The sequence below is a fragment of the Vespula vulgaris genome, chromosome 8, assembly GCF_905475345.1.
Source record: "Vespula vulgaris chromosome 8, iyVesVulg1.1, whole genome shotgun sequence".
Taxonomy (NCBI): domain Eukaryota; kingdom Metazoa; phylum Arthropoda; class Insecta; order Hymenoptera; family Vespidae; genus Vespula; species Vespula vulgaris.
Genome location: NC_066593.1, coordinates 4,117,081 through 4,138,041, shown reverse-complemented (window position 1 = coordinate 4,138,041; position 20,961 = coordinate 4,117,081). Strand labels below are relative to the sequence as shown.

The window sequence follows — 20,961 nt, the reverse complement described above, 5'->3', positions numbered from 1 at the left end:
TATATATATATATATATATATATATATATGTATGTAAAATGGTCATTGAAATTACAAATTATATTTTCTAATAATATATAAAAATATATAATTTTTATTATATATAAAACATATAATTCTGTTTTATGATATATTAACCTTTCAGTGAAAGATAAAAAAAAATGTGTTATTGTTATATTATATCATTATATTGGTGTACACTAATATAACTGTTTTTTCAATGAAGAATATTTTTTTTATTGAGTTAAATATTATATATTGTCAAATTGTTTTACTTTTTTATTAAATTTTATTAATATGCAATATTTGGGATCATGATGGATCATATACTTAATTTGAACAATAATATATAATATTATAAAGTTTTATATATTACGATATATTTTTCTGATATATTTTTATATCTATTATTATTAGTAGAACACTGTGAGATTTTTTATTAATAAAATATATTTTTATTAATAATTAAATTAATACGTAATTATTTATTAATAATAATGAAATTATTCCAAAATTATATATTATTCCTAAGATCCATTAGCATGAACGTCTCAACCATAGTATAATTTGTCCAAAACTCATTAAGTTGCCTGAGTGAGTTGCCGTTTGAAATGGATCAGAAAATCTGAGCATCGATTTGTGGGCACAAACAAGGTACATCGCCTATTTCACGGAAACAACATATACTCTAGCGTCTACATGAACATCAGTAGGGGGAATAAAAGCTTTTTTTTTTTTTACCAGAAGCTTTATTTTTATGCATAAGCTATTGCCAAAAAAACACCATTTTCTGACATGATTTTTTTTCAAAGAAAATAAAGCTTTTTCAAAAGTAAAAAAGAAGTCGTATCCTTGTTTAAACGTTTATCTTTAAAATGAGACTTTGCTCATTAAGATCGTTTAAGAATTACGTCAGTAGTCATTGTTGGCCTAAATTATAAAACTAGAAGTGATAAATAGCTTTAAGATAATGAGAAATATCATGATAACCATATACCTATTCGTACATAATGAAATTATTTATATTTTAAAAATGTATTAAACCGATAAAATGAATTAATTATAATAATTTAATAAATGATGTCTGTATGATAAAATAAATATTGAAAAATTAAGACAAAAAATATTATAAATTAAAAATTTTATTGAACAGTAATTATTGCTCATTACTAGAGGAGTTATTACTCGTGTCATCGTCTTCGTCTTCGTCTTCTTCTTCTGAATCAGAACTACTTGTGTTATGCCATTCTTGTGAAGATAAATCATCGTGCGTTATAGTTTTCCATTCATCCATTTTGCGACAATCTACAATTGTATATTGTTAACATTCATTGAATTATTCGATTATATTTTTAAAAAATGTAGATCTTTCATACCTAAACTATAAAAGTCATTGAAAGTATATTGTCTATCACCAACTTCCAGCATACCACCATATAAATACAAAGTATTATTTTTTACAACAAGTCCAGGATTTATTCTTGGTGAAGGAAAGAATATATTTTCAACTTTTTCCATACTATTTGCCTGTGTGTTACGTGATGTATTCGAACTAACAGTTAACTGGTATAATAGAACAAATAAAATCATATTAAATTTTGTATTAATAGACACATATAACAGATAAAAATAATTAGAAAAACTCACTGTAAATATTTCATCCTCGTCGATACAAGTAACGGCAGTTTGCATTGATTTGTTAGAATTAGTTGTTCCTGTTTGTGAATTTTCACAAATATCACTGCTTTCCTTATCTCCATTCGAATTACATTCATCTATATGGTCTTCTTTTTGTGCCTTTTCTTTTTTACGTTGTCCTGGTGGTTCTCTTTTACCAGTCAATGTAACTATATTTAAAATGATGTATATTTTTTTTGAAATGATTACATTTGTATTATGGTATGATAGATCATTTATATTCACCTTCATGCCATTGGAATTTTTCTAAGTCTAATGATAACAAATCATTATAGAATGTTCCCTGTAATTCTTCTTCATCATCTATATTATCAAAAACTCCACCAAATGCATATGCTATATGTGGTTGTATTAAAATACCAGTCATACCACAGCGAGGAGAACATTTGAGACCTGTCTGTTTTGTTAATATCCATTTCCACTTAAGACCAGTCTGATCATTCTCTAAGAAAATTTATAGATTTTTTAATGCATAAAATTAAGAAATATTTATCATAAAAAAAATGTATATAAATATTCTTACTATCTGGAGATAACAAAAACATATCCGTATGAATTTGTCCCTTATCAACTCCTGCTTTAATTTTTTCTTTACTATAGCCACCATAAACAAGTAGTTTTTCAGATGTAGGTAACATTATACATCCAGAACGTGGTGCTGGTGGATTTCCTAAACAATTTCATATAAAAATAATTTTTATATAAAATACTGTTTTATAAAAAAAGGATTTTATTGTTTTGCTAAATTACCAGTGCATTCAATTTTGTGCCATGTATATGTTTCCAAATTAAACATATAAATATCATTATAATATTTATAATCTCTAAGATTATCATAAAAACCTCCAAATACTATTAGTTTCTTTTTCATGTGAATCATTCTATGACCACTTCTGGCTGAGGGACCTCCAGGAGATCTTAAACAAATGTTTTATATGATACAAATCATGTCAAGAAAGTTTTGATATATTGCATTTGTATATTTATAACATACACAATTTTTTCCCATTTTTTCTCTCCCATTCTATAAACCCATAGATCTTTGTAATGATAAAATTGTAACTCTGAAGGACTAGAAAATTCTCCACCAAAGATCCACATTTCCCCTTTATTTGTAGAAGTAACTATTGCTTGATGACCACATCTAGGTGGTGGAGCACCAGGTGCTTTTATCACTGTCCATTCTTTTTTATTTAAATTATAAGTAAACATGTCACCATATACAGTTGTCTGTGTAAAATAAAAATTTTATTATAAATAGAAATTTTAATGCAAATATAAGTAACTTGTAAGAAGAATATAATAATACTTTTTGACCATCATGGAATTCTCCACCAAACATAATAAGTTCATCTTTAAAAGGATGAGCTATTAAAGAAAAATTAACCCTACGAGATGGTGGTTCAATTACAATTTCTACAACACGTTGTCTACGAGCTTCTTCCCGTTCAATATCGGCAATAACTTTTTCTATATCCTCCTAGAGTTTTAAAATAATTTATTTAATGTCAAATTATAAGCAGCGTATAATAGTTCTCATATCTACGTTTGTTTTTTATAAGACGTTTAGATGCAAATCTAACCTCTCCTAGAGCTGCTAATTCTTTTTTCTGTTTAGCATTTAACTTCTTTTCCGTTTTAATTGCCGTTTTTACCGTACCACTTAACTTTTTCTTATTTTTATCTTTTTTTCCCATATTTGTATCTAAAATAAAATAATGTTTTTGTTATACAATAAACACACAACACGTTTGTACAACACGAGACTACTAAGGTCAATGTAAATAAATACTGTTTTATCTACGGAATAATATTGGAACAGTATTTACATTATCTACAATTTTGTTACTACGTTTAGTATAATAAATTAATCGGTAGGAGGCACTGACATCGGCGACATTAGCGCACCTACAAGAAATTCCTGCGTAATTGAAAACTTAATATTCTTGTATCAGTTTAGCCTCCCTAAGGTTTAAATTATATTCTCGTATTCGATTATTTTATATATTAGTGTATAAATCCATACGAATTCTGAGAAATATTTTCTATAAAGGATTAAGTTGTTACGATTATTACGATATTCTGCATTATTTATCGCAATAAAAGCAGTTATTTTTTCAGGGTGTTTATATGATATGAATGCATGCAGTGAAGGGGATTACCGCGTAAATTATCTGAATGATGTTTTTTAAACAACGAATCTCCTCAATGACAATAATGACACGAGACGAAAAAATTGATATCATTATTGAATCGTGACAGTATCTGGTACTTTGATAACTTTGTGCCATATATGATTGAAATCATCAAGTTTTGAACATTTGCGATCATTAGGTGGTTTTCTTTTCGTTATTGTCCGTGTCACGAGGTTTTTGCGCAACTTAATTTTCGTAGGATTTATCTTGGAAGTTAAAATGGAGAACAGGTAAATCACGAATTTCTTTAAATTCTAATTTAGTTGTTAAAGCATTTAGTTTTATATACTTCTATTTATACTTGCATGATTGGTTATGTCGCAAAAAAAATAGATTTCAAATATGATGCATAAAAATAATGACGAAGATGAAGATTAATCATATTATCGTAGGAAAAGTAAAAAACGTACAAGTAAAAAGAATAATATGTTTGATAACTGGGCGAATGATGGCCAATATGCACAAAGCAATAACGCAATGTCGAACATGGAATACCCACAAGTTTTGTGGCAACCAGGAATTCAATCTCACATTCCAAATCACAATGGACAACGTTTATTTGCAGCAATGTCAGATCCTAGTGTTTGCGGTTATTCACCAATGCCAATGACATATACAATGGAACCCGTATCACTTCCAACTATGTATAGATTATATCAACCAATGCCTTACGGTGTCCATAATGTTCATGGCAGATTGAAGCAAAAGTTTTATCCCAAACCTCCAGTTATTCCAAATGGATATACTAGTCTGCAAGAGAATAAAACGAATTCTACGGTATTGTCGTCTTATCAGAATGGAGATTATGCTAGTTTACCACCAGTAGCTAATAAAAGTAATGGAATTAATGAAGATGAGATAAGCTCAGAACATAGAAGATATTCAGATCCAGGTTTAGGACCTACAGAACCTCCTGTTCATAATCAAGGCGACGATTCGGATAGTGCTGATAGTGGTAGCTCTATTACAACTATTGGTCGGAGCAACAAATTGGTTTTATCTCTTATTGAACAGGTTAGATTCAGCCGATCAGATATATTAATACAATGTTGATTAAAATTAAGAAATTTTATTACATAGTTTTATGATATATTTGAATAAATTATTTTCTATGTAGCGTCAGAGATTCATATAAATTGCATATACTCATTGATTAATTTTTTTTTAGATGGCAGAATTGAAAAAAAGTAATGGTCAACTTTTCAAAGAACTTAGCGAGGCTAAATTCGAATTAGAGACAATGAAATTAAAATTTTCACAATATAAACATAGTTCTGATTATCAACCAGGAATGTTATCAGGTATAAAAAAAAAAAAAAAAAGAGAGAAAAAAGAAAAAAAATCTATGATTTTTAATAAATTATATAAAAAGCAAAATTACCGCAATATAAATTTTTTTTTTATGATTACAGATCTTATTCGCGAGATCAGGGAAGCGAACAAAATGTGCGAAGAAGGATTAGTGATAAAAGTACAATCTATGGTGGAAGAAAAACATAATCAAAGATTAACAGAAATAGATACATTAAAGGCATGTATATTTGTCAGTTTTATTTCATATTACGATTTCTACAATTTTTTAATTTAAAAGAAAACAATTAATAACGAGAATTAGAATAGATCCTGTAGAGCTATTGAAAGTTTCAAAATATCAGGATTGACGAAAAATAATTTTTAATCTTTTCGAACTATCCCATACATATGTAAGATGCGTTTCGATTTTTTCACTCGTTTAGTCATTCGACCTTTCACGGTCGGTCGTGTTACGGTCGTAGATGTACTATTTACGTATTGGTACCGTTCTGTTTGATTAGGATAGCCAGGTGACTCCAACATCCTTTGTTCATTTTCTTTCTCGATCCTTTCCTTTCGATTATCACGTATATGCGAATTCCTATCAGCTGATTATGTCGGTATATTTCCAAGTTTGGAGCGTGAAAACCTTATCGCTATCGTAATTTTCCTCTACAAAAGAGATAGTTTATTTGACCCTCGTTTATTTACTTTTTTTCTTGTTAAATACTTGATCAAAGTTATTTTCTTGATATAACACGTAGACGAAAATTGATTGAATTTTTAACAAGCAAGATGATTAAAGAATCCTTTCGAGAATGCGTTTATAAAATTGATATATGTACATAAGATTAAAATTAAAAAAAAAAAAAAAAAGAAAAAGAAAAACCAAAAAAGAAAACAAAAGAAACTTGCGCGCGCGTGGAAACGAAATTAACAACGTTCACAGATTAGACTAGCGTTATGAGAATGATCTTATTTCTGACCAAAGGGAGATATTGACGTTCTAACTGACTGGCAGTTGATATCGGAGAACCTAATGTAGACATAATACGAAATATCCGTGACGTGGTAAAAGTGATTAGGTTTCACATGGGGGAGAGAGAAGGGATGAGAGAGCGAGCGAACGAATACTAGAGAAAGAGAGAAAGAAAAAAAGAAAGAAAGAGAGAGAGAGAAGGGAGGTGCCTGCAGAACGACGCGTTTGAGGAGTGGAGAAAGGTGGAGGATGGGGCACTTAACGGCTGTCAGAGCCGGTCTCCCTCGTCCTCTTTTCCCTCTTTGCCCTGTCTTCTCAGGTTTCAACCATCCATTAGCCTCATCAACCGAAGCGATGGCGGCCACCGCCATGCCGCCTGCCTATTGGCAATCTCGTAATTGAACCTCCGGGAGCGTTCCATTGTCGTAGATGTAAATGTAGTTCAGTTAACTATGGAGGATGATGGTTGCGATCGAATAAAATTCATACGTGTAAAACTTGAGAATCGCGTCCTTCTACTTTTCAAATAAATTATGAACCTTCAAATGACGCGACTTTATAAATTATGCTCTCTTTAGGTATCGCAAAGGGTATGAAAATTATTTGTTTGTAGTTACGTTACCTTTTTCTTTTTTTATCGTGGTTTGTACCCTCTACGTCATGACAAGTATAAACATCATTTTTCTCTGTACAGGGCCAAATGTCGAAGCTCATAAAGGAGAAGGAGGAAACCGAACGACGAGTGTCCAAGTTAGAGAAAGAAGTAGCTGCATTGAAGTCGAGCGTAAAGTGAGTGGCTTTGAGTTACCTTTTAACGTATGAAAAGATGCTTCTCTTGTGGTAAGAGGGTTGAGGGAGGAAAGAGGTTTCTAAAGAATTTCATATAGTATTCTTCTTTCTCTTTCTCTCTCTCTCTCTCTCTCTTTCTCTCTCTCTTTCTCTCTCTCTCTTTTTCTCTCTCGCTCATAACGGCTAAGGCGACCGTATTCGTCGCTTGCTACATATAACATCATTTTACATATACAAGTCGCGAAAAAGATATATGTCGTATTCGTGATAAAAAAAAAAATCTATCATTGTCCAGCAGTGTTACCATCCCTTGTCAATATCGTTTAAGTCTTATGATCGTAATAACGTGGTGGTTTGCCGATAAATACGTTAATTTAATAATTAATAAATTGGATTATCGACGAATACTTTTGACTAGGAAAATGACGTTCGTTGTCCATCGGACACTCCTTGTTCGGTGATATCGGACGTTAAAAGTAATAGTAGTTTGCGATAAGAAGCGATAGGCCGGTACGGTAATAAAGAGAAATTCTATTCCGGGATAGCAACGAGGGTCGAGAGATAGCAGCTTTCGAGGAGGAAACTTTGGCCTTGCGACGGGAACTACAGGAGGCACTGGCTACTCGGAACCTGGCCGATGGGACGAAGCACGGGACAAAGTGCGTAAACGCGGTATCAAGATCTGTCACGCCTGTAATTTTCGAAACGCCCCGTATAACGAGCACCCCCGTGCGTACCGCTCTTACCGAGACCTGCAACCTCGTTCCCGCCATCTCCTCCTCGATTCCCAGCACGTCCGTCGTCTCCGATCTCCGTTCTCGATCCTCGGAGTTGGCCCTTTTTCTCGTCCGAGATAATAAAGAGGAGGAGGAGGAGGGTAATTTGCGAAAATTCGGCTTAACCGAGTCGATTGACGAGGGGAAAGGAGACGACAAAATGGCCGCCGTCGGAGCCGAGACGCAGCTATCGGCTGTGTTTTCGGTTCTCGCTGAGGAGACTGCCATCGACGGCGTAGAACATTTAGAGTCCGTGAAAGAGAATCGGCGAAACGAGAGAATCGACGAGGCTGAGAGAACGAGAGCTGGCGGAGGAGGAGGAGGAGGAGGAGGAGGAGGAGGAGGAGGAGGAATTGGAGTTGGAACTGGAGTCAACGTTAGTCAAAGAAGATCTTCATCGAGGAGATCTCGCAGGAAAAGAGCTGCCGCAATGAGAATGACTGATGATAACAGAGGAGCAGGAGGTGGAGGTGGAGGAGGAGGAGGAGGAGGATCCAATCAGATAACGCGAGCAACGGTAGCGGAGGAATGCTCGCTTCGTCGTAAAGACTTTGAGAAACAGTTCGCAACCTCGTCCTCCCCGATCGTTTACGATTCGAAGAGAGAGACGGAGACGAAATCCGAGGAAGAAGAGGAACCTCGTCGTTCTCCTCGCGATCGCCTCGTCGAGATCATACCGGAGGTCACCGTCGTCGACGGTGGCTCCTTCGTACCGAAAGATCTTTGTTCGGGAGCGGGAATCCTGACTTCCAGAGTCCTGACAGCACCTTCACGCGCCACCTACACCACCGCCTACATTTAGGTTCCGTACGCGCGGGGCCCGACAAAAAAGCAAACCACTCGTCGGCGTATCGCCGAGGGCAAAAGGGGGCTTCAAAGGGCTTGCTAGAGGCTACTACTATGTACATGTCGAATAGCACGTAGGTCTCTATCATACACTCGTCGTGCATGCGCTCTTCGTAGTTTTATATTTCTTTCTTCTTCTTGCTTTTCTTTCTTTTTTTTTTTTTTTATTCTCCCGAGATTATATCGATCACATATATTTGCCGATTTCACTAAGCTTTATTTCGCACAGCGGTCTCATTTTTTTTTTTAACGATTGCAATCGCTTACATAATAATAGTACACATATTAATATATACTATATATACTCTTTGCGTACTCTCGGGAAAAATGAACGATCATAGAACGCTTGGAATGTCGCTCGAGTATCGTCTCTTTTATTATTTGCCATTTACTCCTGCTGATAATATCTTTATTTCTCTTTTTCTTTCCCCTTCCCATTTCTTTTCCTCCTCTATTTACGTTTACACGTCTTCTTACGCTAACTCCATCCATGCACGTATGTATGTATGTACGTATGTATGTAAGTACATATCTCTGCTGTTTAATAACCACACAAGTCTTTTTAGACTTTCTAATTCTTACGCACGTTCTTACGCACGTACCTTAGTACTTTTCTACGATCGAAACAGATAGATCGGCATGATTTCGAGAAAAAGAGGAAACCTTTAGAAATGCATTTTTCTCCTGTCTTCTTTCTCTCTCTCTCTCTCTCTTTTTATTTTTTTTTCTTTTATTCGTTTTTTTTTCGTATTTTTTTTTTTCTTTTCTTTTTTTTTTTTTTTTTAGCACGTGGCTCTGCTTTGTTTCAACACTCTTCTTTCGCTCGCTTTTAAAAACTTTGATGACGCTTAATCAGGTCGATTAGAGGTGGTGTCCTACTTGAACGTGGGAAAACGTAACGAATGAAAATGAAACGAAACGAAACGTGATTTGTCAGACTGGAGAAGCTGATGGACGGTCTACGAAAAAAGGCGAAGGTCACCATAAACGACGACGGCGACGAAGAGGAACGTGTTTCCTCTTCTGCCAATCGCCGTTCTACCTGTCCTTCGTTCGACGTCGCTTCTTTGGGAAAACGATGTCGTCCATCGAAAAAAGCTTCCCCGTCTTCGTCTTCGTCGTCGTCGTCGGCATCGTCATCGTCGTCGTCCTCGGCATCTGCATCGTCGAGACTCGAGAACGAACCTGAGACCGAAGAGGATGAGGAGATCGATCTAGACAACGACGAGGATGTCACGTCGAAGAGCCAAAAGGATATTACGAATCGTTCAGATTCTAAGCTAACGACTATACATGACAATTGTATGAATCTTTCAGGACCCGTTACTGATCTTTAAAAAAAAGAAAAAAATCTTCGATATCCTTATATTATTATTCCTCGTCCCCTTTATTATGATTCATTTATCGATCAGATATTAATATCTCTATCTATCTCTCCCCCCTCTCTCTCTCTCTCACTCTATCTCTATCTTTTTCTCTTTCTCGACGCATGATTAGATATTAAGAATAATTTATTATTTTCCTCCTTCCCTCATTTCCCCCTTCCCTTTGTGTTCGCATAAAGCCTTGTAATTTTTTCTTTTTTCTTTTTTCTTTTTTTTTTTTTATACTCGTAATACCGTACAGCGTGATACCGTGAACACCTTCGAGTACTTAAAATAAACGATCGTTCCAAATTTTTATGGAATCTAAAAAAAGAAAAAAAGAAAAAGACAAAAAAAGAAACGGTCGGATCGACAAGGACGAGAGGTTTTGCTTTTTTTTTTTTATCTCTTCCCCTTTTTGTTCATACGCGAAGAGTTTCACTATATACATATTTGTTGTGGAATATGATTTATTTGATTGCAAAGTCGGTGGTTTTCTGTGATTTAAGATCTTCTTTTATTTTTATATATAGATATACTCTTGTGTTTATAAGTGAAAGCAAATTATTTGAAGATTGGAGATCTGAAATGATTAATTACGCTCAACATTTTTTTCGATCTAATTACTGCCATTATTTTTTCTCTTTTTTTCCTTCCTTATTTTTTTTTTTTTTTTTTTTTTTTTTTTTTTTGAAAAAAATAGTTATGTGATCTCTTCGTCGGATTCAAATTTATTACATCCATGACATTTTTCTTTAAACAATATATAGTAATGAAGTAGTAATTCTCCGTTGATTAATTAGTAATGTTTATATCACAATGTAAGAAAATATTTATGTTAATAGGAACGAAAAATTGAGAGAGAATTGTTTTAGATGAAGGAAATATCATATTCTTGCATGATAATCATTGAATAGATCATTATATTTTCGTATCTTCATATAGAATATATTAATAAGATAAATTGTATATAATTAAGTAACATATAGAAATGTATTTTAACCGAATGATCTTACTATTATTGTCAAGTGAATAGTGGTGTTATCATTTTATTTGCTTTGCACTTTCACGTTTTTTAACGTTCAATTTAATCTTAATCATTTAATCGAGAATCTAAAAAATTAAAAAAAAAAACAAAAAAAGATTGCAATTATTACTTATCTTTATTCGTCTTGATTCCAATTGAATATTTCTGAAAACAATTTAAAAGTAAGAAATCACGCGAGCAGAATATCAAAGCAATTGTTTTGTCCTAAGATTTAGTAATAAATAATATTAATATACGATAAGAAATAATATACTTATTTTAGAAGTTGTAAAGTTTTATAACGACGATCATTATTTTATATGAATTATAAAAAATGATCAAAAATCAAATTAGTTTTAAATACGCGAGAATTCACAATTGCCTTATCGCATAATGTTTGCAGCAATAACGTTAAGATGATTATTGTAAAAACACGATCTCGCGATAAAATAGTGATGTATTGTTTTTATTAGAATTAACCAAAGATTGGGATTTTTCTTATCTTTACCTTTATTTTATTTTATTTTATTTTTTCTCATGTAAAGTTTTATCGTAGAAGGAAGTAAATACGATGAAAATAGTTAACCAATGTACTAATGAAACTTCTACTAACGATAGATAATGTTTGTATGTAGTATATAAAAGTAAACTACATACCTCGTTATATAATCGAGATCTTCAATAAATAATTAAATAAACCTTTGCAAGATAACGCCGTAAATACATACGTACCGTTTCCTGTGCTATGAAATCTCAAGTTAATGTGTATTTTCATTACATTTTTTATAGACTTTGTAGTACTTCTGATTAAACTGTGTCATCACATAATTGCATGTATATAAACATTTAATCTCTTTGTAATAATGATATTTCTTAGAGTACACTATACTACATGATTGATGTTGACCATACTTGTAATATCATTTTTTTTCGACTGCATCTTTCAACTTGGTACTTTTCAATGAAAAATTTCATATCGCAATTAAATGGTTGTTACAATTCCTTCGTCAAACACACACAGACACACAATCTTTCTCTTTCTCTCTTTCTTTCTCTCTCTCTCATCACGAAACATGCATATCTTCGTATACGAAGTAAGAAATTCTCAGGTGACAATTTAAACGTCGTCGTCGTATGTAGGTTCGACGAGGCATAAATTATGATAAGAGTTATGATAAGTAGGACCGTGATATCCCGCGATAGTATCGTGTTTGCACATCCGAAAGAATCGATTGAATTCTTTCGTATTTTGTATTATTATTTTTCTTTTTTTTTATAAAATTAGCAAGTTGTAAAATATTTTACTACGATAAGAATTATATACATATAGATATAGATATATAGATAATATGTCTATCTGTACGTTGCAATTTTTAATCAAATAAGACGTGATATAACGTAGAAGGAAAGAAAAATTATCAAGATAAATTTTTACGGGAAATTTCGAATCGAATAATAAAAATATGAAAAAAATCAACATTATCCTTAGATTTTTCCGATCCATTAAGAAGGCTAAAAGTAGTGTAAGTATGTATCATACATATATTCTCTTTATAGTCGATTCTTTCGATCTTTCGTTATAAAATTGATTCTTACAATAGTATCTAGATACATACGGGGCCATTGTTTTGATTAGCAGAACGTTTACGTTCGTTTCTCCTTATGTCGTTAATCGTGGTAGTTCTTACTCATTTCCTTGGTCGTTTCGTTCGAGATGATCGAATGTTTTTCCAGTGTCGTATCTCGTATACGTATAGGGCGTTCCAAGTGTTGTGATTAGCCAGACACGGAAGGTGTTATTCTTGCGTATGGATCTCTGTTTTTGCGTGCTGCGCAACCTCCCACGAAGATCCGTCTGAAACAGTAAAAGGTATCTCGATAGTCTCGATAACAAGGTAGTAAGAAAACATTATTTCGACATCAAGATCCAAAGTAGCTAAGGGAAAGCACAACGCGTTCTTTTCTCTCTAACGCTAAGATTCCTTGTGTGTTTCTCCTTTTAGATATTATTCAGGTAACGTAAACGATTGGAAATTTATCCTTAGAAAAATTTTCTCACTTATTACATTATTTTGAAAATGTTGTTTTTATTTCATCATCTTATCGAATGATTTATTGAAGCAAATTTAATATATTTATCTTTGTTATTTAATTTCTAATTAGAAAGTATCTGAGATAGAGATTGTTAAGTTATAATTACAAATAACACTTTTCTATATTTTCTTTCTCTTATTTGATCAACTTGTAAATTTAATTATCATTCGTAATTAATACGTATTCTGAGTGGATAATAGTAATAAATATATACTGTGCTTTTATCATAGCAATGATCAAGGATTTCTATGGATTTGGATTATATTCCCTTATCGTCCCTTTTTCACTTTCACCATCATCTGTTGGCGATAAATCTACGAAGAGAATCTATGTAAGTATATACCTTTCTGAGGAACTTTCGAAGGATCCGAGCGAAAAGTGCCGCGGTCATAAATCGATTATGGTTTTATGGTGGCGGCATTCGCGACAGTAAAGTTTTTCGTTTGCACGTACTACAACTGCGAACCTTTGTTCTTCCTATCTTGAGCAATGAATTCGTTGCGATACCTGGCGCACAGGTACTCTTGTACGTTTTTATGGCGATTATAGTGGTAACACTTGGTGTGAGAAAGAAAAAGAAAGAGATATTGAGAGAAAGAAAGAAAGAGAAAGGGAGAGAAAAACAGAACTCACAAGTTTTATATTAAGAGGATGTAGAAATATTATAGGGTTTCTTTTTCCCATTGAAGAAGATTCTTGACAAAAAAAGAAACAATTAAAAGCATAATAATTACATTGGAAGAATACTTAGGACCCTTGTTCGCTTAAGTAATAACGCTCATTTCCGGTTACATATATCTTACTTATCAAAATATTAGAAATTTAGCAGTCTGTAATAATAGTAAAAAACTGAAAACTATACACAAGGACACGCGTTACTTTCTCGCCTATGTGCATTCAACGAACGCCACGATCGATATCCCATAGAGGAGCTAACTCGTGGGAGTAACTCAGGTTCTCGGATAATTGAAACTCGTTGGTGAACTTTACGAGTCATCGCAAGAACACGTTACTGTTTGAGAGAGATAGAAAGAGAAAGAGGGAGGAAGAGGGAGAGAGAGAGAGAGAGAGAGGGTTGAAATTATTAAAATTGACTTGGTCGTAGAGTGACGTATGTAGAGGGAGAGGATGCATGGACTAAAAATCGCCGCTAATTTCTGCTTTTGATCCGCGGACTCATCCACCACCTGCCCTCGGACTACCTTTAACGTCCCTTATCGATCGTCAAGCCTGACGAATTTTCCTTTACATGTATGATGTATACCTATAGGTAGATATATGTATATATATATATATATCACATATATATGTATATATGTATATATATATGTCCATACGCGTACAAAAGTTAACCTGACCAAAACTAATCCGTAGTAAGATCAGGAACGAGCGAAGGTCGTTCGATCGTTAAAAAAATTTTCTTTTTTTTTTTTCTTTTTCTTTTTTACGTTGGAAAAATTCACAAGAGCTGGAACGGTACAAAAGAGGCGAAAGTCAATGCTTTCGTATCTTTCCCTTATTTTTCTTTTTTCTTTCTTCTTTTTTCTTTTTCTGCTTTTTTTTTCCTTTCTTCCTTCCTTTTTTTTCTGTTCATTCCTCTTTCTCTTTCTGTTTTTCCTTGTTTTATTTCTTCCTTTTTTCTTTTTTTATCCGGCACGAGAGATAGGCTGCTTACAACTTTTACCTTTTACAACGTTTACACGGAAACGGTGAAACGGAAATTTAACGAGAGAACGGCGGATAGAAAGGGAGGGAGGGGGCGGAAGGAGGGGAAGGAGAAAGAGGAGGAGGAGGTGGAGGAGGAGGAAGAGGAAAGGGAGAGGGAGCTGGGCTCTTGTTTGCACAATCGATCCCCCCGACCGTACGTGCTTTTACATGTACTGAAAGAGCTTCCTTTCTAGTCGGAGAACGGTGAAAAAGAGAGAGAGAGAGAGAGAGAGAGAAAGAGAGAAAGAAAAAGTAAAAGAAAAGTAAAAGAAAAGTAAAAGAAAAGTAAAAGAAAAGAAAAAAAGAAGAGGGTCTCTTCTTCCCTCTCCCCGTTTTCCAAGCGCGACGAGGCTCTTCGCGACATTTTACATTTGCTCTCTCATTTTGTATCTCGGTGTTCGCGCCACGGCATGCCTAACTCTCTGACGCCCGTTCACCACTTTTCTTCGCTTATATCTATGTACTTACCTATGCAATATTGTGGGATGGAGATTAAGAAAAAAAAAAAAAAAAATAAATGAAAAAAAGAGAGAAGAGACGAAATAGATATATGGTATTTTTCCTCTTCGTCGGTGAATCACTATGATACTTTGATGTCAAATAAAAGATTATTTGACTAAATGCGTATAAACATTCGAAAGTTCTTTTACGAAGGCAAAGTTCGAGAGAAGAAAAAAGAAAAAGAGAAGAAAAGAAAAGAAAAGAAAAGAGGGAGAAAGAAGTGTGTTTCTAGTTCTTTTTCTAATTTATTTATCGTGGTATAAGTAAACACAAAGAAAGTGTCGTTAAAAGCGAAGGAAAAGTTTCTTCTTTAAGCGAGCAAGTCAGATTGAAATCATATCGATACTATGCTTGTGTTCTCTTTCTAATGATAGCTGCATAGGAAATATATGCGATATCGAATTCCTTGAGCTAGTAGATAAGTATATACATGTACAAACCATACAATTCTATGATGAATCACGTAACGAAATCATCATTCATTGTCATCGTAGTAAGGGATCATGGGGTGAGAAAAGTAAGAAAATTTGTGGGGACATGTCAAGAAAACGAACTGGACTGCCGATGAGGGTCGGTCTTTCGAGTCATTAAAAAAAAAAGAATAAATAAATAAAAGGAAAAAAAGAAAAGAAACAAAAAAAAAAGAATAAAATAAAAAAGAAAGGACCACGATAGGCAGATAGATAGATATTTCGTGCGTGTGCTTTATCGTGACGGAGTTACTGCAGACTCGAGCCAGACACGTGCTGTGCGTGCTTCGTTGTGCTTTTCTCAGATTTGCGAGGGCCAAATCATCGGATGGGCTCTATCGGCCCGTCGGAGGGTCGTTGAGGCCACCCCTTTTTATCTCTCTCTTTTTTTCTCTTTCTCTCTCTTTCTGTCGATCAAGAAAAGCAAAAATAATAGACTCGTCGCACGTTTCGTTTCTTCCTCTCCTTCTTTTTTGTATCTCCTATTTTTTCTTTCATCTTTTTTCTATCTTTTCCTTTCCTTCTTTTTTTTTTCTATTGGGTAGGTACATAACGTTCAAGAGTTCCCGAGTAGATAACTATCATTATTCATTGTTCTTTTTTCTTTTGTTTTATTTTCTTTCTTTGAAATTCATTCACTACTATGTAAGTACTTAATAACTATCTTCTGGAATGTCTTATGCTACCAGAAGAAAATTTTCTAAAGGAAATTTGGAGGTTTTCCTGTCGGATGGGATAATGAAAACGTTTTCGAATCCATCTATGTCAAACCGTCGGCACGATTTTCTCGCTCTTCCCTTTCCTGCAAATGTTGTGACAATGATTTCGACCAGTTAAACCAGGGATAAACGTGGCGATTAACGTCCATTGATCGAATTAGAAACCATCTGGTATAGATGGTTCAGAAGTTCTTAGACTTGAAGTTATCGTAAGACTTGACCATCGGCATTGTCTTGCAACCGCACAAGTGTTCTCCAAGGAAATAGGATTTCTAAATTTTCTAAGATTATATTCTTCCGTCCGAAGAGATCATAATGATCCTTTATTTTAGCTAATTAAATAATTAGAATGGATGTGAAAATTTTGTGAAATTAAAACAATAGAAATAACAAATCAAATTGAAGTAACAAATCGAATTGAAATTATATTTTCAAATAATTTACTCATTCAATACAAATTTATATAATTAAATATTATATATATTATAATTGTATTTTGTGTGCTACATTTTGTATTGATAATTGTGAATATATAATAACTTAAAAGTAATTAATATTACTGTTAAATAATATTATATAATGTATGTTGATTTTTCTTATCTTTTTTTACTTGCAAAATATTATTTTTTTATTCTAATACGTTCTTTTCACTGTTAGTAAAGGTTGCAAATCCGTTCTGGATCAGGTCGGTGTTAAAAAAATAGACCTTGAAATTTAACGGGAAAGAATGGACCAAAACGTTAACATGTCTACCTGTCGTGTTATCGCTAAGGTTTGCTCGACTTTGGCCTTTAGGTACTACCGATTCTTCAGGATTTGTTGTTTTAACGTCTGCAGAACAACAAAGCAAGAGGTGCCGTCAAGAAGTCAATGTTTCACACGAAGGAAAATCAGGTGCGTCCACTTTCGAGTCACGTTCGAAAAGCACATAACAGTGTGTTTTCCGTAAAAAAGAATTTTCGAAAAAATAATTTGAATTCTTGGTTAGTTGTTATCGCGTGTCATGGCATAAATTATATTCTCGAAAGATTATTTATTGGGAGAACGTTGCTACAGGTTGAAGCATAACGATATAGGTAGTACCAATATTCTTTATTAGTATAATTTTTTCATTTTTTCTTCACGTCACTCTATGAAAATATCAAAATGAACGGTCTATAGATAGGTCTATTATATTCGATGAAAAAATAAAAAAAGAAAAAAAAAGAACTTACAAAAGAAGGTATAGTTTCCTTGTGCGATGACGGGTTATCATTCGTGTTAATAATACAAAGAAAAAGGATGGGACCACCCACGTGGACCAGGTATAGTCCTTTGAAAGTTCACGAGCTACCGTCGCTTCGTATCGTCGGATCGTCGTCCCTCGTGTCGTCTCTTTTGTATTTGTTTTTAAAATGACGAAACACTTTTCTTGTTTTATTCTTTCTTTTTTCTTTTTTATATTAGTCAACCATCAAGTAGTCAACCCTTTTTCTTTTTTAATAATTCATTGCTTTCCGATAATCCAAAGTACGAAAATCTTATAATTCTTGAAACGATTACAAGGTGATCAGTATGATAAAGTTAACAATTGATATATATGTATTACGAAGGGAAAAGTAAGATCGAAGTAGACATCTACATATATCGTTTAGAAAGATCAATCGTAGGAAACGGAAAAACGCAAACGCGCAAAACACTGTCGCGCGTTTAATCGTATCCACGGTTAAAAGCGGCCGTTTGACAAATCGATCGAGTCCGCGATATCCGTAATCTAGGTCAAATAGCAAATCGTTATTTAATCGTAGATTAAGGACCGAGACTAACCGAGACAAACAGATCTCGATTGCGCACTTGTATCCAGACGGGACGAGGCACGAGGGGTACGATTTGTTATAACGTAGAATGCTTTGCCCGGCACATTGTAGCTACTTGTTTACAGGGACAATATTTTCATTCCGCAAACAATTCGTGGCTCGATAAAGACCCGGTACAGGTGGGTGCTTGGATCTAACGTTGTAACGTGCAGCTCGTTCGTGAATGCTTCTATACCTATACTATGCGTGTTTACGAATCTCTCGAGTAAAGTATTAGCCGACTCTAAACGCTCGAATCATCGAGTTGTGTGCCTTCAATTCGTCGCTCGACTTTCAAACGATACCTATTTCCTTCTTTCAACGGTAGTCATTGCGTGATGTCGTAGGTAAGTAAGTATTAGGTATATCGACACGTACCTGCCTTACTATCAAAAAAATAAAGTCAACCTCGTTTTCATATCCTAAGAATAATTTAATTATGCTAATTAAAGAACAATATCGTATTTGTTCTCAAATATCAGGTAGATAGGTAGGTAGATAGATACGTATAAGTTCGAACACACGCTATAACTTTCCTTTACTCGTAATAAGGCGAATGTAAGTTTAAAACGCATCTAATCATCGATGCATTTTAACGAAAGAATAGAGATTATAGGATAATAGCGATAACGACAACAATAATTACAATATTAATAGTAATAACAATAACAACAATAACAACAACAATGGGGTCTTTATAAAGTTGCATCAAAAAATAGGCACCTACAAATCCATATAATCCAATGAAAGAACAATCGTGCGGAATAAAATAATAAAATCTCGTGTAAAACAATAAAGTAAGCAATCGGTATCAGTGTAAGAATCCCTGCGAGTATATGTATTTGAGCTGTATTTGAGCTTTCAAATTTAAGAAATGAAAAAAATAGAAAGGATAAGAGACAATAGCCGACAGATGGAACGAATTTTTACGATGAGATTATCTATGGGTTTTTATGACGTTTTAAATATAAAGTAACCTTAACAAAGCAAATACACGTGTAAGTAAGTATACGTATTTGCTTCATATCAAGAAATATTATATGTACTTACATAATTATTATAGATTAATAGGAAAAGAAAAAGAACAACAAAAAATGATCGACGTCGATCATCAATGACCGGCTTGATTAATTTATTCATATTGTTAATGTATTTTTTGCGTGGATAATATGTCAAATAAATCAATTTTCTAATTAATTATTCAGCTTCAGAATTAAGAAATACATGATCGTTAAATTGTTTTATAAATGTATATCTCTTCGACAAACTCGTAACTAAATTCTGCAATGTTCTTTTTTGTGTTCGTCTTTATTACTTTAGATGTTCAAACTAATCGTAGTTGACTTTGGATAATTTATTATTTAATCTTGAATCATCATAATTTTAAGATTAATAATAAAACTAATTACATTGGACGATTAATTCTTTATATCTACAATGAAAATAAATGTAAGTACACATAAAAAATGTATCTACGTATAAAGAGACAATTTTAAATATCAAAAACAAAGCTTCGTAAGTAATCGACCGATCTTGCGTTCGAATATGTATAGAACTGATCTACGACAAGATCAAATGTACGAATAAAAGCGAACTTGAAGGAAACATGACAGAAACATTTATGAAATTGCAATAAGATCGATAAAAAATAACAAGGAGAAGAAGCAAACATAGTTAACACTTAGGATTATTTACCTCGTTCCGATGGAGAAGAAGGAATACAAGATCGTTATGATCCAGCTTAGTAGTCCTCACCGATTAAAATTTGTCCTTGTTCGCACCACCATAGGAAATGAGGAAAAAACCACCAACACGAAAAGACACATTAGTAAACAAACAAACAAACAAACAAAAAGAACATCGAAAGGATTTGCAAAAGGATAAAAGACAAAAATTAGGATGAGGGATGAAAGAAGATGAAGAAGAAGAAGAGGAAGAAGAAGAAGAAAAAGAAGAAGAAAAGGAGGAAGAAGTTGGAGATCGTGTGATCGCGCGAAGGAGGTGACGAATAAAGGGAGTTAAAAAAACCATTGCGAAGAGGAAAAAAGAAGAAATGACGATTAGAAAGAAAGGTCGAGGAGCGATAGGTGTAAAAACGCGTGGCGGATCGGTCGACGCGAGGACGACGAGAAAGAGAGAAAAGAGAGGAAGAGAGAAAAAGGGACGAGGAAGGGAGAAAGAGAAAGAAAAAAGAAAGGAGAAAAGAAAGAAAGAAAGAAAGAAAGAAAGAAAGAAAGAACGAACGAAAGAAAGAGCGCGCGCGTATATATGTGTGTGTATGTATGAGGGGGAGAGAGAGAGACAGAGAGAGAGAGAGAGAGAGAGAGAAAGAGAGAGAGAGAGAGACAGAGAGAGAGAGGAAGAGAGAGATGAGAGAAGGAACGAACGCGAGAACGTGGCCGGCGTCGTGGCCGCGGCCGTCCCGACGCTCGACCCGACGCCGGACCCGTCGACGGCGGCGCTTATCGGCCAAGAGAGAGGAGAGAGATTGCGCAAGCGGCCTTCGTGCGACTTCGGAGAAGCCGAAGATACGGCGCTTGCGCTGGGAAGAGAAAGAGAAAGGAGAAGATAAAGAGAGAGAGAGAGAGAGAAAGAGAGAGAGATAGAGAGAGAGAAAGAAAAAGAGAGAGAGAGATAGAAGTCCTGTAGCGGGCGCGATTCATCGCAT

At 34.0% G+C, this 20,961-nt stretch overlaps 2 protein-coding genes across 7 annotated transcripts; one reads left to right on the top strand and one right to left on the bottom strand.

Moving 5' to 3' along the window:
• Positions 1-839: 839 nt before the first annotated feature.
• LOC127065777 (kelch domain-containing protein 4) lies at positions 840-20,754 on the bottom strand. Of its 2 annotated transcripts, XM_050998614.1 has the most exons (11): positions 19,989-20,754; positions 12,584-12,822; positions 3,282-3,403; positions 3,008-3,178; positions 2,693-2,928; positions 2,449-2,615; positions 2,222-2,368; positions 1,924-2,142; positions 1,648-1,847; positions 1,377-1,563; positions 840-1,305 (listed from the first exon to the last, which is right to left on the bottom strand). In XM_050998614.1, the coding sequence occupies exons 3-11, from the start codon at positions 3,393-3,395 to the stop codon at positions 1,157-1,159; spliced, it is 1,590 nt and encodes a 529-aa protein (XP_050854571.1). In that variant the 5' UTR covers positions 3,396-3,403; positions 12,584-12,822; positions 19,989-20,754; the 3' UTR covers positions 840-1,156. The 2 variants fall into 2 exon arrangements, with proteins under 2 accessions (XP_050854571.1, XP_050854573.1); XM_050998616.1 differs by lacking the exons at positions 12,584-12,822; positions 19,989-20,754 and having other exon boundaries at positions 3,282-3,508.
• On the top strand, positions 3,590-11,831 carry LOC127065775 (uncharacterized protein DDB_G0284459). 5 transcript variants are annotated; one of them, XM_050998609.1, is made up of 8 exons: positions 3,590-3,668; positions 3,820-4,123; positions 4,286-4,907; positions 5,062-5,194; positions 5,306-5,424; positions 6,860-6,954; positions 7,500-8,650; positions 9,433-9,656. In XM_050998609.1, exons 2-7 carry the CDS (start codon positions 4,113-4,115, stop codon positions 8,530-8,532), a joined length of 2,013 nt encoding a protein of 670 aa, XP_050854566.1. In that variant the 5' UTR covers positions 3,590-3,668; positions 3,820-4,112; the 3' UTR covers positions 8,533-8,650; positions 9,433-9,656. The 5 variants fall into 5 exon arrangements, with proteins under 5 accessions (XP_050854566.1, XP_050854567.1, XP_050854563.1 ...); XM_050998610.1 differs by having other exon boundaries at positions 3,625-4,123; positions 7,500-7,613; positions 9,514-11,831; XM_050998606.1 differs by having other exon boundaries at positions 3,625-4,123; positions 9,514-9,660.
• Positions 20,755-20,961: the final 207 nt, after the last annotated feature.